General features: G+C 45.7%; 2 protein-coding genes across 2 annotated transcripts; one reads left to right on the forward strand and one right to left on the reverse strand.

Moving 5' to 3' along the window:
* Positions 1-1962: 1962 nt before the first annotated feature.
* On the reverse strand, positions 1963-5191 carry BXZ73DRAFT_41051 (uncharacterized protein; the record flags this gene model as incomplete). Its single annotated transcript, XM_048018691.1, has 9 exons — positions 1963-2692; positions 2943-3036; positions 3125-3322; positions 3379-3773; positions 3828-4009; positions 4068-4206; positions 4256-4448; positions 4505-4840; positions 4957-5191. 9 exons carry the CDS (start codon positions 5189-5191, stop codon positions 1963-1965), a joined length of 2502 nt encoding a protein of 833 aa, XP_047881797.1.
* Positions 5192-7354: 2163 nt separating this feature from the next.
* BXZ73DRAFT_74781 (uncharacterized protein) lies at positions 7355-9285 on the forward strand (the record flags this gene model as incomplete). The annotated part of the gene is made up of 6 exons (XM_048022091.1): positions 7355-7579; positions 7611-7921; positions 7981-8109; positions 8285-8327; positions 8377-8512; positions 8705-9285. The coding sequence occupies 6 exons, from the start codon at positions 7355-7357 to the stop codon at positions 9283-9285; spliced, it is 1425 nt and encodes a 474-aa protein (XP_047881798.1).
* Positions 9286-12849: the final 3564 nt, after the last annotated feature.

Here is a 12849-nt window from a genome sequence, read left to right on the forward strand (position 1 = left end):
GACTGCTTGGCTTGATTGAGCTAAGTCAGTCACTGATTGCCTGGCTTAATTGAGCTAAGCTGGTTGCCGGTTGCCTGGCTTAATTGAGCTAAGCTGGTTGCCGAATACCTGGCTTGATTGAGTTGTTCCTGTTTCTGATGGCTGACCTTGATTGAGCTGTTCTAGTTTCTGATGGCCTCGCCTTGGTTGAGCTTCTATGATCACTGGGAGGTTAGCTTGTTTGAGACTCTCTAGTTGGTGAAACACTAGTGATTTCTCAACAACTTCTATAGCCACCTGGTCGTGAGAAAACCTTGTGCCTGTAGTTAAAACCATGGGTCCATCATTTTTCACAGGTCTCTTTCACTTCACACTCTACTCTCACAGACAGATCGATACTCTTCCTTACTAGGTTTTCTGCCATGCCTACTCTTTTATCCTTCTTTCATGGATGCACCATTAGTATGGTTGGTGTCGTTGTCTCTGTATGTGTTATGTTTATCACACTATATCAATTTGCTGAGTTACTCTCATAGATTGATGAGGACAAGGACATCATGTATGTCAATACTGGACCAGTGGTTGGTCTGAATTGGGTGGAGAGGAATGAGGAGGCCTTTTTAAGTTCGATGAAGTTGGTGAATAAACCTTCTCCTGTGGAGTTGCTAGATGTGAGTTTCTTAGTGCAGAAGTGTTGCCCCTTTACTGATCCTTGAATAATTCTTAGGACATCTTCTATGAGGTTGGAAACAAAGTCTTTATAAGAGGCATCATTGGAGAAGATGGCATTTTACATGCTGAAAAAGATGAACTCTGTAAAGATGGTCAGAGCTTCCTAAATTCATATTGATCTTTCTCCTTACTGACTGCTCTATTTATAGATTCCGCTTTGAAGGCAGTCATTTTTAACCATGGTTTATGAATAAAGTACAGCTACTGTGCCTCTTCTGATTAGTCAGAACTTCCCAATGTTTCAAAATATGTTTCAACTTGATTCAAGAGCTATTGCACAGTCAAACATATTGTAGCCCCAGGCAATCAGAAACATGCCTTGAAAAAGTCTCTCAAGTGAAGTTTTTTTTTTCCGTGAGAACAAAGGCACAGAAAGACAGATATAGGTTTTTTTAGGGGGGTGGGGAAGAAATATGGGGAAAAGTGAAAATTTGACAAACTTTTGGCTCACAAAAATATGAAAGGTTTAGGGGCAGAAAAATAGAACACAGATCTTCAGTATTTTCTTACATTGATAATAAGTCCAAAAAAGTCTCAGGACAGAAATGATGTTTTCTTGTAGAGAAAATGAGATGTTCTTACATAGTTGAGGCTTAGAACTGCTCTCTCATAGAAGAGACCAACTAAGAAACTAGTGTTGATCTTTTGCAAGATTCTTTTGAGAGAAACATTGAAAAATGTTTTTGTCCCTTCATCAGTGCATTGTTGTGTGAACTGCCTAGAGGCTCTTTTTGTTATTATACCAAGGCCAAGGGCGATCATGGTAAATGATTGTAGTTCAGTTTGGGAAACCAAAAGAGTTTTAGTAGGCTTTTCATTGAAAGTCTTCTGGACTAACATTGAGAGGCATCAATTTTTGGGACCACTATTTGAACATAAAGACGGAAAGTAGAATTAGGAAGGCCTTCTCAGATTTATTAAAAACATAGACATGATTGAATCAAGTCAACTATCTAAAGCTGATAATGAGGGCATTTCTGAACAAAGTCTCTATGTGCATTCTCGGCAAGCTTCTCCCAAGTAGCTGCCTGACCATAAGCATATACTTGATGTCCATGAAGTCCCTCATCATCCAGTCTGGTAAGCTGTGCCCTAGACTTCCACTCCTCAGCCTTATTCTTTGGGATCTGACAGTGCATGCCATCTCGAAAGGCACCCACAAGAGCTCCTCTTCCCATCTGCATTTTCGTTCATAGGCTCTAAGCCACATAGACTTTTTGACTTCACTTTGGTTAGTAAAGATCCAAAACTTTATAAAATACTCCACTTACTTGATTGAACAAAACTAGCTCTTTCCTCTATCCCACCAGAAAAACTCCAGATCCAAGAACCATGTTCATTTCTTAGTCCTGAAGTAGATGGTTCCATCAATACGGGGTTGGCCTTCAGGTCTTGACTTGTCAGTTCAGGATATAAATCCATTCTTGCACTATGGGCCTTTGTATCTTCTTCATCCTCTTTGTCATATAGGTTGAATAAAGATTGTCTAGCTCCAGTGTAGAACCGAACATGTCTCATAAGCGCTTCACTTGCCACTTGAACATCTTTTTGAGATCTCAGCCTAGTTCTGTAGGATGATGGATTTTTGACCCTTCCTTGATAGAGATAGGTTCTTGCCACTATTCCCTCTCTAATAGCTGTGATGCAGTCATTCATCTCGGCTACTCTGAGCTTGATTTCCTTTTGAACCAAATCTACCCGTTGGATTTTCTTCATGTATGGAAAACCTAAGGTAGAGGGCATAGCAGCAGGCTGTTTCTCTGGATTCCATGGCTCTTCTGAGATTGTTGTGAGGTTGCTGTGGTTGGGGATTTCCTGTTGTCCTAAAAGCTCATCCTGTGCTATTTCTTCCTCATCATCATCCCAAGCTTCTCCAAGACTTGACACCCCTGGTAGGCTTTCAAGAATCTGATACCCTTCCAGGTTGTAACGAGAAAAGCCTTTGAGATTGAAGTCTTTAAGATCTGATTGAAGTCTTTGTCTTTTCTGAGCGAGATTAAGCTTTGCCTTGTCAGAAGGATTGGGACCAAGTTTCCTAGCACAATGAGCCACTTCTAGTCTGCAAAGGAACTTTTATTAGAGGTTCAGAAAAACAGAAATATAGTAGTTTGTTTTCCAAGAGAGCTTCTTATGTTCAAAGAGACTTATGAAGAAATGGTTGTTTAAAATAGCCTTAGGCTAGTTCAAGCAACCACCTTTGAATACCAACCAAAAGATGTTGATAAACTTACCTTCTATGTTCAATGAGTATTCCTTCTGAAAGCCATGAGGCATCAGGGGAGGAAACAGCTTGAACATCACCCCTTGCTGAGGCCTTCCCTTCAGCTAGAATCATGTGGTGAGCAGTCTCCTTCAGAGTTGGAACTAAATAAAAATCAGACTTTTGAATTAGATTAGAAGTCTAGTGACTCACGAAGTGCTTCCTCAGCATTAAAGATATCCATGCTTTCAGAGCTCTCATTTAATTCCCTCTGTCTATGAGCTTCTTCAGCCTCTTTCTGCCAGTCCTTCCTTTCAGCTTCTGTAGCTCCTTTGTTGAACCTTTCGAAGGCCTCATTTGCTGCCTTGGACTCTATGATAGCCCTTTTCCATTTCCCAATAAGGGTGTCAGCTACAAAGGATTTTCATCATCAGTTTATATAAAACTTTAAGGATGTTGAAACTTACGCATTTTGAGTAACTTCTTCCAGTTCCAATCTGTCATGTTATCATCTAGAACCTCATGTCGATGGGAGTCTGTCATTCCTCTCGTGCTATCCTTAATAGCGTTGACAGCATCTGGCCATAAGGTTTCCATGGTTTCACCATCTTGAGCACCAGCATGTTTGACAAAGTTGAGAGAAAACCTGGAGAAGCACTTGTTTATATGCCCATGTACATGGAACTGTCCAATAGACCACAGAAACCTTGCAGTTTCAGGGAGGTATATTTCGGAGTACTGATTGAACCTTTTGCGCATATTGATGTGATATTGACAGACAATGTCATAGATGAGAATGAAGAGAGCAACTCCAGGGAAGGCCTGAAAAGCCCAAAATAGACAGTAGTCCATGTTCCTTTGGCTTCAATACAGTATATTAACGGCACAGTTCAAAAAGAGCAAAATATAAACCCACGCTTCTCCTAATTGAAGATCCACACATGTGTGAGGGAGAAATATGCCATGTCTTGAACATGCAGCAGCACCTATGCCTGTAACATCCAGATGGCTCTTAGATTTTGAACCATGATTGTTTTGAGCAGCCTTATGGTCGTTGCATGTAACCTTGATAGTCTGTTTGAATATAATCTTTAGAAGCTTACAAAACAAACCTCAAGCCTAGACCAACCTCTATAGTATTTTTGGAAGCATCAACCAGATGTTTCTTGTAAGGTTGATCAGCAACTGTAATAAGATGACCCTCTGCCAAAGGCACATTATTCCCAGAGTCTTTCATTCTAGTGTGCTGGGCTGAAAAAGAGGCATCTGTAACAATTCCTATAGGGAAGTTTTTCCTTTATGAAGTCAGTTCAAAGCTTTGGTCAGAAAGAGAGCCCCAGCTACCTTTGGCTCTCAGAAGTCCATTTCTCTGGGGTATTAACTCCAATGAATGGACATGTTGGGCATCTTAAAGCTAAAGACCCTGGCTGGATGGGTCCGTCTTGATAGGCCACCCCTCCATACATTCTCCACTTGAGCACTCTATACTGTCTTGTAACTCTCAAAAAGGACTTGTAGGCCACCTGTTTTGAATGAGCTCCATGATTTTAGTAGACCTTAAACAACTCACTCTCATTGATCCAAAAAAGGCACCATGTGTAGCCCTTAGAAGCTTGGTATGATAACTAAGAGGTGATGTTTTGCATTCCTTATTTGTGAGAAGAAAGTCTTCCAAGCAGGCCAGAGTGAAAACTGTTCTAGGCCTTTCCATAGATGCAGGATAGAAACCAAGAGACAGGAGTTGAAGCCTATGAGGGGGGGAGCTTGGGCATTCACAAAATGTGAAAAGCAGCCGATGAATCCCATTGGTGTGCACAACCTTCAAGGGAACCCCGCCTGAATATTTTGACATGATAGTTTGACTTTCAAACCAAAAGTCTGTCTTTTGAAGATTGTCCTCAGCAGAGCCATCTAGGTCGTTGTTTTCATCTAGCCATTCTGGGTTGTTGTCATAGTCATCCAAGTGGAGTCTTCCATATTCTCTAGGTCATCAGATATGTTTCCAAGTTCCTTTCTAAGGCCATTCAAAGGAGTTAAAAGAGGACAAGGTGATCCTTGATGGCCTAGATGAACTTGAACCCCTAGCTCTTGTACAGACGCTTTTCTCCAATGATTCCCCTCCCAATGTTGGAGCCGGTGCCAAGGTTGGTCTTGATGGATTTCCTGACAACAGGTAGTACACATCAAAGGATAGGAGTTACAGGATTTGCATTTCCATTCTATCTTTCCATGGCTTGGGTCGCATTTAGAGGAGGTACTGTGGTGTGGAGGCCTTGACATTTCTATAAGAGTCACCAAGAAGTCATTCTGGAAAGGCAGCCAATCCCTCATGTAGTCTGCCTGAGACTTCGTTGAAGGAAAATTATTAATGAAGCTAATAAAATTCACAGCGAACACCAACCTTGTTTCTTTTTTTGGGTTGATCGTCATATGCCAATGCCCATTCCACATTGTTCCCCAAGTCCACAGGGAGAGCTGGTATATCTGGAAACAGAAATTGAGTGGAATCATTGTATGAGCTTGGATTTTGGGAACTTGTTTCAGAAAGCTGAGGGAGCTGAGAGGGAGGTTCTTTAAAGGACCTTAGTCTAGCTGCCTTTTTTCTTCTTCCTGAAGTTGTATACTCCGGAGTGCCATAGATCTCTTCACCGTTTTCGTTGAAGTCTTCAACATGGACCTGATAAGACCTCCTAGACATGGTATATGCTGAATCATACTCAGTGTAAGTAAGGCTTATGCAGGTTTTGACAGTATTCCTCACAGTCTGGTTCCTTCTAGTGGTTGTACAGGGATGAGGGTAGATGGTTCAGATCAAATGAAAGAAGTGAGACCCAGTAAGGCACCAGTGGCAGGGAGCGCTCATACTGTATCTCAGCCACTTTTCGGTGTAGGGCCCTGCCCTATCATTTAGAGCTAGATTAAGGTTTTATTAGTCAGCCATGTACTTAGCACAGTGGCCTCCTCTAGGGCTCCCCTGAGATTTGAGCACCCCACTTCACTATCAGAGCTCAGTCCTTGTGCATTTTGCTGTTTCTATTCATTTCTGCTTACTCTGCCTCAGCCCGTCCGTTCACCTCGGCCCCTGGTACCATTCGATCCGTCTCATCAATACCTTTCCATAGATGCCTTTATCGTATCGATGCGCCCCTAACTCGCCACACAGTCATCCGAGGACCCAAAGAGCTATTCCAGGGATACCAGGGGAGTGAAAATTCGGCCGTATCTCGGCCGGTTTTTGTCGCACGCGCTTCGTTCTTTTCGCACTCGAAATCTCTCGCGCCCTCCGTCTTATCGAGCCCGGAACAGCCGATTTCTGCTGGCCGGATTTCACAGGCAGTTGTGCTCAAAGACTGCTCTCCTCCCACCTATCACGGCATCTCATGCCCCCATTGGTTCGTATTTGGTGATCCTGGCTTCTTTCGCCGACACAAGCACTACCGCCTCAAAGCCGTCATCATAGGCTTCCTTGTGAGTGCTTCCACATTGTGATTGGCATTTGTGCGCTTCCTCTTGTGCACTTCTCGACATCGGCCTGACCTTCGCATTAGCCCAGGTACTCCTCCAGCTGACTGTGACCCTGCCCTTCCCCGTGTTCTCCCCTGTTCAATGCCCATCTGGTTTTTTTTGTGCGTGCTTTCCCTCTCTTTCCGAAGGGCTGCTCCATTTCGGGATCCGCCCGGCATCATCGGCTGCGAGTTGTCTTGTGTGAAAGAAGAATGCTTGGTATGTCGCTGACTTGATGCCCCATCTCTCGATAGTTCAAAGCTCGTTTGCGACACGGTCTGGTTCCTTCTGTCCTCCCATCAAGACCTTTCTGACGGATCTTCATGGTCTGTGTCAATGATAAGCCGATCTGTGCGTGTCTGCCTTGCCATATTCTTTCCTTCTGTGTCCCTTCGTCCTGCCCTCGCATCTCGCCTGTTGCATGTCTTTTCGCATGTGCTTCGGCCCGTTTTTTTCCCTTCTATCACCCCGTTTGAACGCCCGGTTTCCTGCTGTGATCAGTTCGCTCCCCAATCTTCGGCAAGGCCTTCTTTACTGCGGCGCCATGCTTCCTCCCTTCATATTACCAACTTCACCACATATATCACAAACTCGATATGCTGACCCCATATCCATTATGTGCTCATTCACTTTCGTTGCATCTTACATAATCTATGCCTGTCCCGTTGACTGGAGGTTACCGTTACCCACACTACTGCGGTACTTATTGACTCTGTTGAAGGTTTGGAAGAGTCTAGCACTAGTGAGAACATAAAACTGTTTGACTGACCATGTGATCAATATTAAGAGACACTGGCCCTGGCCTGTCAGATATATGGTATCTGGTCATGTGACATCAATAATGACTAAGGGCAGGCTTCTTAGGCACCATCATTAAGGCAGTGAACATCAACCTCAACACAACAACACCTCACTGCCAACAACAACTCTATCCCTATCATGCCTGTCGGTCACCCCAACCCTCGGAAAAGGCCTGAAAAGCCTGAATTTGCACAATGGAACTGGACAGAGAAGGATTTGGAGCTGCTTCATAGTCACAAGGACTCTTGGAAGTCTCTAGAGGAAAAAGAACGTTGGAATTTCGAAGAAAAGCTCACTTTCACCTTGCTGAAAGCCCATGATATTCCCCAAGAATACCCTCACCTGCCAGCAATGGTTCTCCAAGTGAGTTTATGGTTTCTTTCTTTTTCCATAGCCACTGACATCAGTAAAGAAAACAAGAACTTGGCTACAAAACAACACTGCCGCTCGTAGGAAGAAGAAGAAAAAGGCCAAATGGAACAGACGTAAACCTTGGAACAAGCTCTCTGTCTTTATTGAAGATGATGAGGTAAAGTCCAGCCTGCAGATTTGGGCAGAAAAAACCAAGACGAAAGGCCGAGTGGATCTTTATATGAATGAGGCTAGAAGAAGACTGGAATTGTTACCTTCTGACCAGCAAGATGAACTCCAGAGGAAAGCAGAGTTGTGGGAAGAAGAAGGCCCTCCCCCAGCTGTTCAACATAGGTAGGCTTTTATTTCCTGATATCTTCATTACTAGTTTCAACTTATAGTGGTATTTGAAGTCAGGCCAACAAACATGGAGTTCGAACTATGGAAAACATGGCCAACTATATGTATAAGCAATATGGTATGATTCTAGGAGGGGCTCTGTTTTCTAGAAGCCCATCATCCAAGAAGATGCAAATCCATATGTATGTCACTTAGTTCGGCCTCTCATTCCAGTTCTCAAAATGCTTCCAGTGTGGATACAGCAGCTTATCTTCAGAGAGATGAGATGAAGAAAGACAATCCTCGTCCAATTCTTAAACTCACCGACAAAAAGGACTGGTCTTCAAACATGCTTCAGACCTTGGGCACTGTTTATAGACCTCTACTTTTTCCAGAGAATATGACTGAGGCTGCTTTAGAGGTTCGTTTAGAAACTCTATTTCTAGTTGATTTTTTAACACTTTTTATAGGCCATGAAAGACTTTCAGGCAGTTCAAGCAAAGGCAGACATCATTTTTGAACAATATCAAGACACTGGCCTCCCTAAAATCCAACTTCCTGGCCCTGGAGAAAAGCCTTTTCTAGCCTCTCATATTTTGGAGATGGGTGAGGCTTTTATCAGAGTTCACTTAGGTAAGAAAATCTCTCTTTAACAATCAGCTCCATTTCAACTCAGAAAGATACTTGATCTCTGCTTTTAATCTTCCTGAGTTCTAACATTGTCTTTGTCTTTCTCATGGCCAATTTTACACCAAATTGGAATTTTGGTCTACCTACACTAATATGTCTGGCATTTAGGAGCAGCAAACGAAGGATTGGGTTTACCTGGAACAGATGTTCCTTGGGGGCTACTTTCCAAAGAGAAGGAAGAAATCTTCGACTCTGGATGGGTTTCTGAAAATTTTCTTGAAAAGTTTTCCAAAGTCAAGAATATGGACTCTTCTGATGTCTTTGAATTTCTTCAACTGGTGGCTGAAAAAGAAGATCCAGATGGCACCCTTAACCCTCAAAGGTTCAAGCTTCTCAAAACCTTTGCTGGTACTTATAGAAAGAGGGTCACCATACCAGCTAACTACCCGGATATCTATAAGCATCTGGGAGAGGAACCTGGAGTAATCACCATTTCTGGAAAACCCAATCTAGCTGTGAAAGGGCCTGGAGTTGCAGCAGCGGGGAAAAAGGCTTTGAAGGAGCTTTCCAAATTGGCTACTGGACAAGAACCTCCTAATCCTGCTTCAAACTCCTCAAAAAGGGCCGAGAGAGCCTCCAAGAAGGAACAGAAGAAGAAGGCCAAAAAGCTGGCCAGGGCTAAAAAGGAGAATAAAACCTCCAAGGTGCTTTATCACTTTTCTTCCTTTCAAAAGCTGTTTGCTCAATAATTTTTAGGACAATTTCATGGCTGATGATAAAGAGGCTATAGTTATTGAGGACTCTGAAGAAGAGTTGTTTCTTCCAGCTTCTGATGCTGGCTCAGAATCTGACTCGGACTCTGATGGATGGGAAGAGCTAGATGATGATGATGATGATGATGACGATGATGATGATGGCTCAGATGGCTCAGAGGAAGGATCAGAAGATGGTGGTGATGATGATGGAGATGTTATGAACACCATGCGTACGCCTACCCTTTTCTCCTCCCCCCTCGTCATCTCCGTCACGGACTATGCCTCGTGCCCTCAGGGGCTACTGTAACACTACCCCTATCCCCTGCCTCATGCTGCTGCGCAGCCTTGCTTCGGACATGCACACGCCTCATGGCAACCTCACGGTACCATACCCCCTTACATACGGTTACCATGACTCGTGCTGACTCGTATGGACTCGTTGTACACGCACCACTACCTCACCCCTCACACACCGTGGCCTCAAGGCCTTGTACTTATAAGAGGGACGACGCAGCATAGCGCTCCCCATCTTTCGACCTCCTGTCTAGCTACGTCCCTCTGGCCTAGTGCCAATACATCTCTTACTTGTCTTCTACCTCGCCCGCTCGCCGGTCCACTCGATAGTGCACCGTGCTTACTCGCGTCGGCATCAAGAGATTTCTCACGGACATAACCACTCGGCGTCTAGGCCTCGTTCCCGACGGAACTCGGACTTCGACGTAACATTAGGTCGAAAGATTGAACCCTCCACTTATTCAAGTGCAGAGGACCCATCTACCAGGACAGAAGGTTGCGAACTGCTCGATAGCAGAACGCAATAGAAGAACAGGCACCACGGACTCCACACAGAACACCCAGGCTCGACAGGACACCCCTCGAGTACACCCACTCCCCATTATCCTCACACCAACCCCAGAGGAAAGACACGCAGCACAACTGCAAGGACCAGGACAGGAAGGCAGCGGTCACACCCTACCTATTAACGAGGAACACGAAGAAACACTCGTCGCGACATCAAACAGCGGAAGCTCGGACACATACCTCCACACATTCTCTCGAGCGGTACAACAAGGAGTGCAGAACTTTGAAATTCTCGCAGACCACCCACTCCTACTCGCAAGGTTCAACGAAGAGGATTTCCTGGACTTCGGTGGTCACTTACGCGATCTCGAGAACATCATCAACGTACTCCCGCAAGTTCCAGAAGCACCGCAGGACGCGCCAGACCACATCCAGCTTCCCCTGAACCCCGCCGCTCCCATTCACGTCCTAACAGAGAGGCTCGAGTACGACATCAAAGACCTTGAAAACTTTGTCTTCGACCTCCCCAACAACCTCGTTCACCCGGAATACCTCGGAAGACTACAGGAGCTTCAAGAGTTCCGGACCGCGTTGGGAGTTATCCAAGACTACTTCCATGACTGAACCAGACACGGCTTGCAAGAATAGAATTCACGCATTCAATACCGACACCGGAAGAGACGTACATCACAATAACAGAACGTGGAGCAGCTGCACATCAGCAAGGTGCCCAGCTAGATACTGGAACGCGCAAACGCTTCCAGCAGGAACAGACGACAAGTACAAAGCCTGTATTGAAGCACAGGAAAGAGCGATTACGAAAATATTCGGTCAACAGAAACCGATTTTCAAAGCCCCACAAACAGGAAGGATAGGAGCTACCAGACGAATAACATCCAGTAATCAAAACACACCAAGGAGTTCACCACTATCAGTAGCAATTACCCCGCTACCAGATTTGTCCGAACCAGGACCAAGTACACAAGCCCGAGAGAAGGCTCCAGCCGGAGAACCCGAGAGCAACTTCTCCACCCACGCACAACCACTTCCAGAAGAAGCGTACATGGCCACTCAAACCATGACAGAACCGACAGGAACGGTACCAGACCCAGGGTCAATATCACGACACCCCCCTACTCGCTCTCCGAGAACCTCTGGATTCACCACACCGGAGGACGAGATAGACACCAACAAACCCATAGGACAACAGCTTGAAAGAAAGCGTGAAGACATGGAAGAGCAAATACGCAAAATGAAAGAGAAGCTAGCCAAGATGGAAGAAGAAAGGGATCAAGCCGATTTTCACTTCCGACACCTATCGGGAATCCGCCGACAAGCAATCCCAAGCTATGCAATTGGGAGACCAACAGATGCAGGAGAATCGGCAGCGAGCCTCGCCACCATCACACTCCGCCCTCAAGCAGTCGTCCTCGACCCTATACCAGAAAGACACGATCCGAGGGGGAGAGGTCACCATCGTCACTGAAGGGGAGACCCAGATGACGAACCATCGGACGATGACAACTCTCAAGGCGGCAGGAGGGGACGACGAGACCCATACAGAAGAAAACCACAAGGACCCCCCGGTGGAGGAAATGACCCTCCAGGAGGAGGGGGAGGAGACGGATACCAAGGAGGAGACCCCCCAGGAGGACCATTCGGAATACCAAGAGGCAAGGGCAAAGTCAAAGTACCAGAAGTATTCGACGGCACACGCGACAAACTCGACACTTTTGTCGAATCACTCCTACTCATGTTCAACGCCCGCCCTATCGACTTCCCAGACGATCAAACAATGATCACCACGGCCCTCTCCTACATGGAAGGAGGGACGGCAGGAGTCTGGAAGACATCTATCCTACGCAATGCATGGGTTAGAAACGCGGCAGGGCGAAGGCAAGGTTACGGAACCTGGGACAATTTCCTCAACAAACTCCAGGTTACATTTGCCCCTATCAATGAAGCCTTCGCCGCAGCCAATCAACTCCGAATGCTCGGCAAGAAACAGTTCGACTCCATCGACGATCTCAACGGAGAATTCATCCATCTCATACGCAAGTCGGGTATCACGGACCCACAAGCACAGCTTGGCTGGTACCAACAAGCACTGCCACCAGTTATTCGAGATAAGATTATGGGTCTACTCCCAGCGCCACCCGATCTCGAAGGATGGATGGGAAGAGCAGTGGATTCAGATCGCAACTGGAAGCTCAAGAAGGAGCTGGACAAGGCACTCGACCGACAACCCAGAAACAAAACCAGAGTTGTCAAGGCCACACGAACGGACGAGATAAATGTCAACGCACTCTCAGCCGAGGAACAGAAGGAGTTGATGAATAAGGGACTCTGTTTCTTCTGCAAGAAGGGAAAACACCTCGCCAGGTTCTGCCCCAACAAAAAGAAGGGAAAACCGCAACAGAAGATCAGAGAAGTCACCATAGAAGACGAGGCCGAGGAAGGGGAGAGTGACGGAGATGTCCAAGTGAACGCAGCACGATTTGACGACGAACAGGATTTTTGAACAGGCAAGACGAGTCGACGCCGGACTTGCCTAGTACCCCCAGCTTTCATGTAACGCTAGTATCAAATACAGAGCGACGCAGGCACGCGCTCTTGCTCTCTGGTCACATGGAAGTGGGAAAAATCGCCGTCGAAATCAAAGGACTCCTCGATTCGGGAGCAGACGCAGTCATAGTCAATCAAAGACTGGTGGACAAATACAATCTCCCAACCGTCCAACTCCCCGTCCCCATACGA

The sequence above is a fragment of the Epithele typhae genome (assembly GCF_022376455.1).
Source record: "Epithele typhae strain CBS 203.58 chromosome Unknown BXZ73scaffold_5, whole genome shotgun sequence".
In the NCBI taxonomy this organism is placed as follows: Eukaryota; Fungi; Basidiomycota; class Agaricomycetes; order Polyporales; family Epitheliaceae; genus Epithele; species Epithele typhae.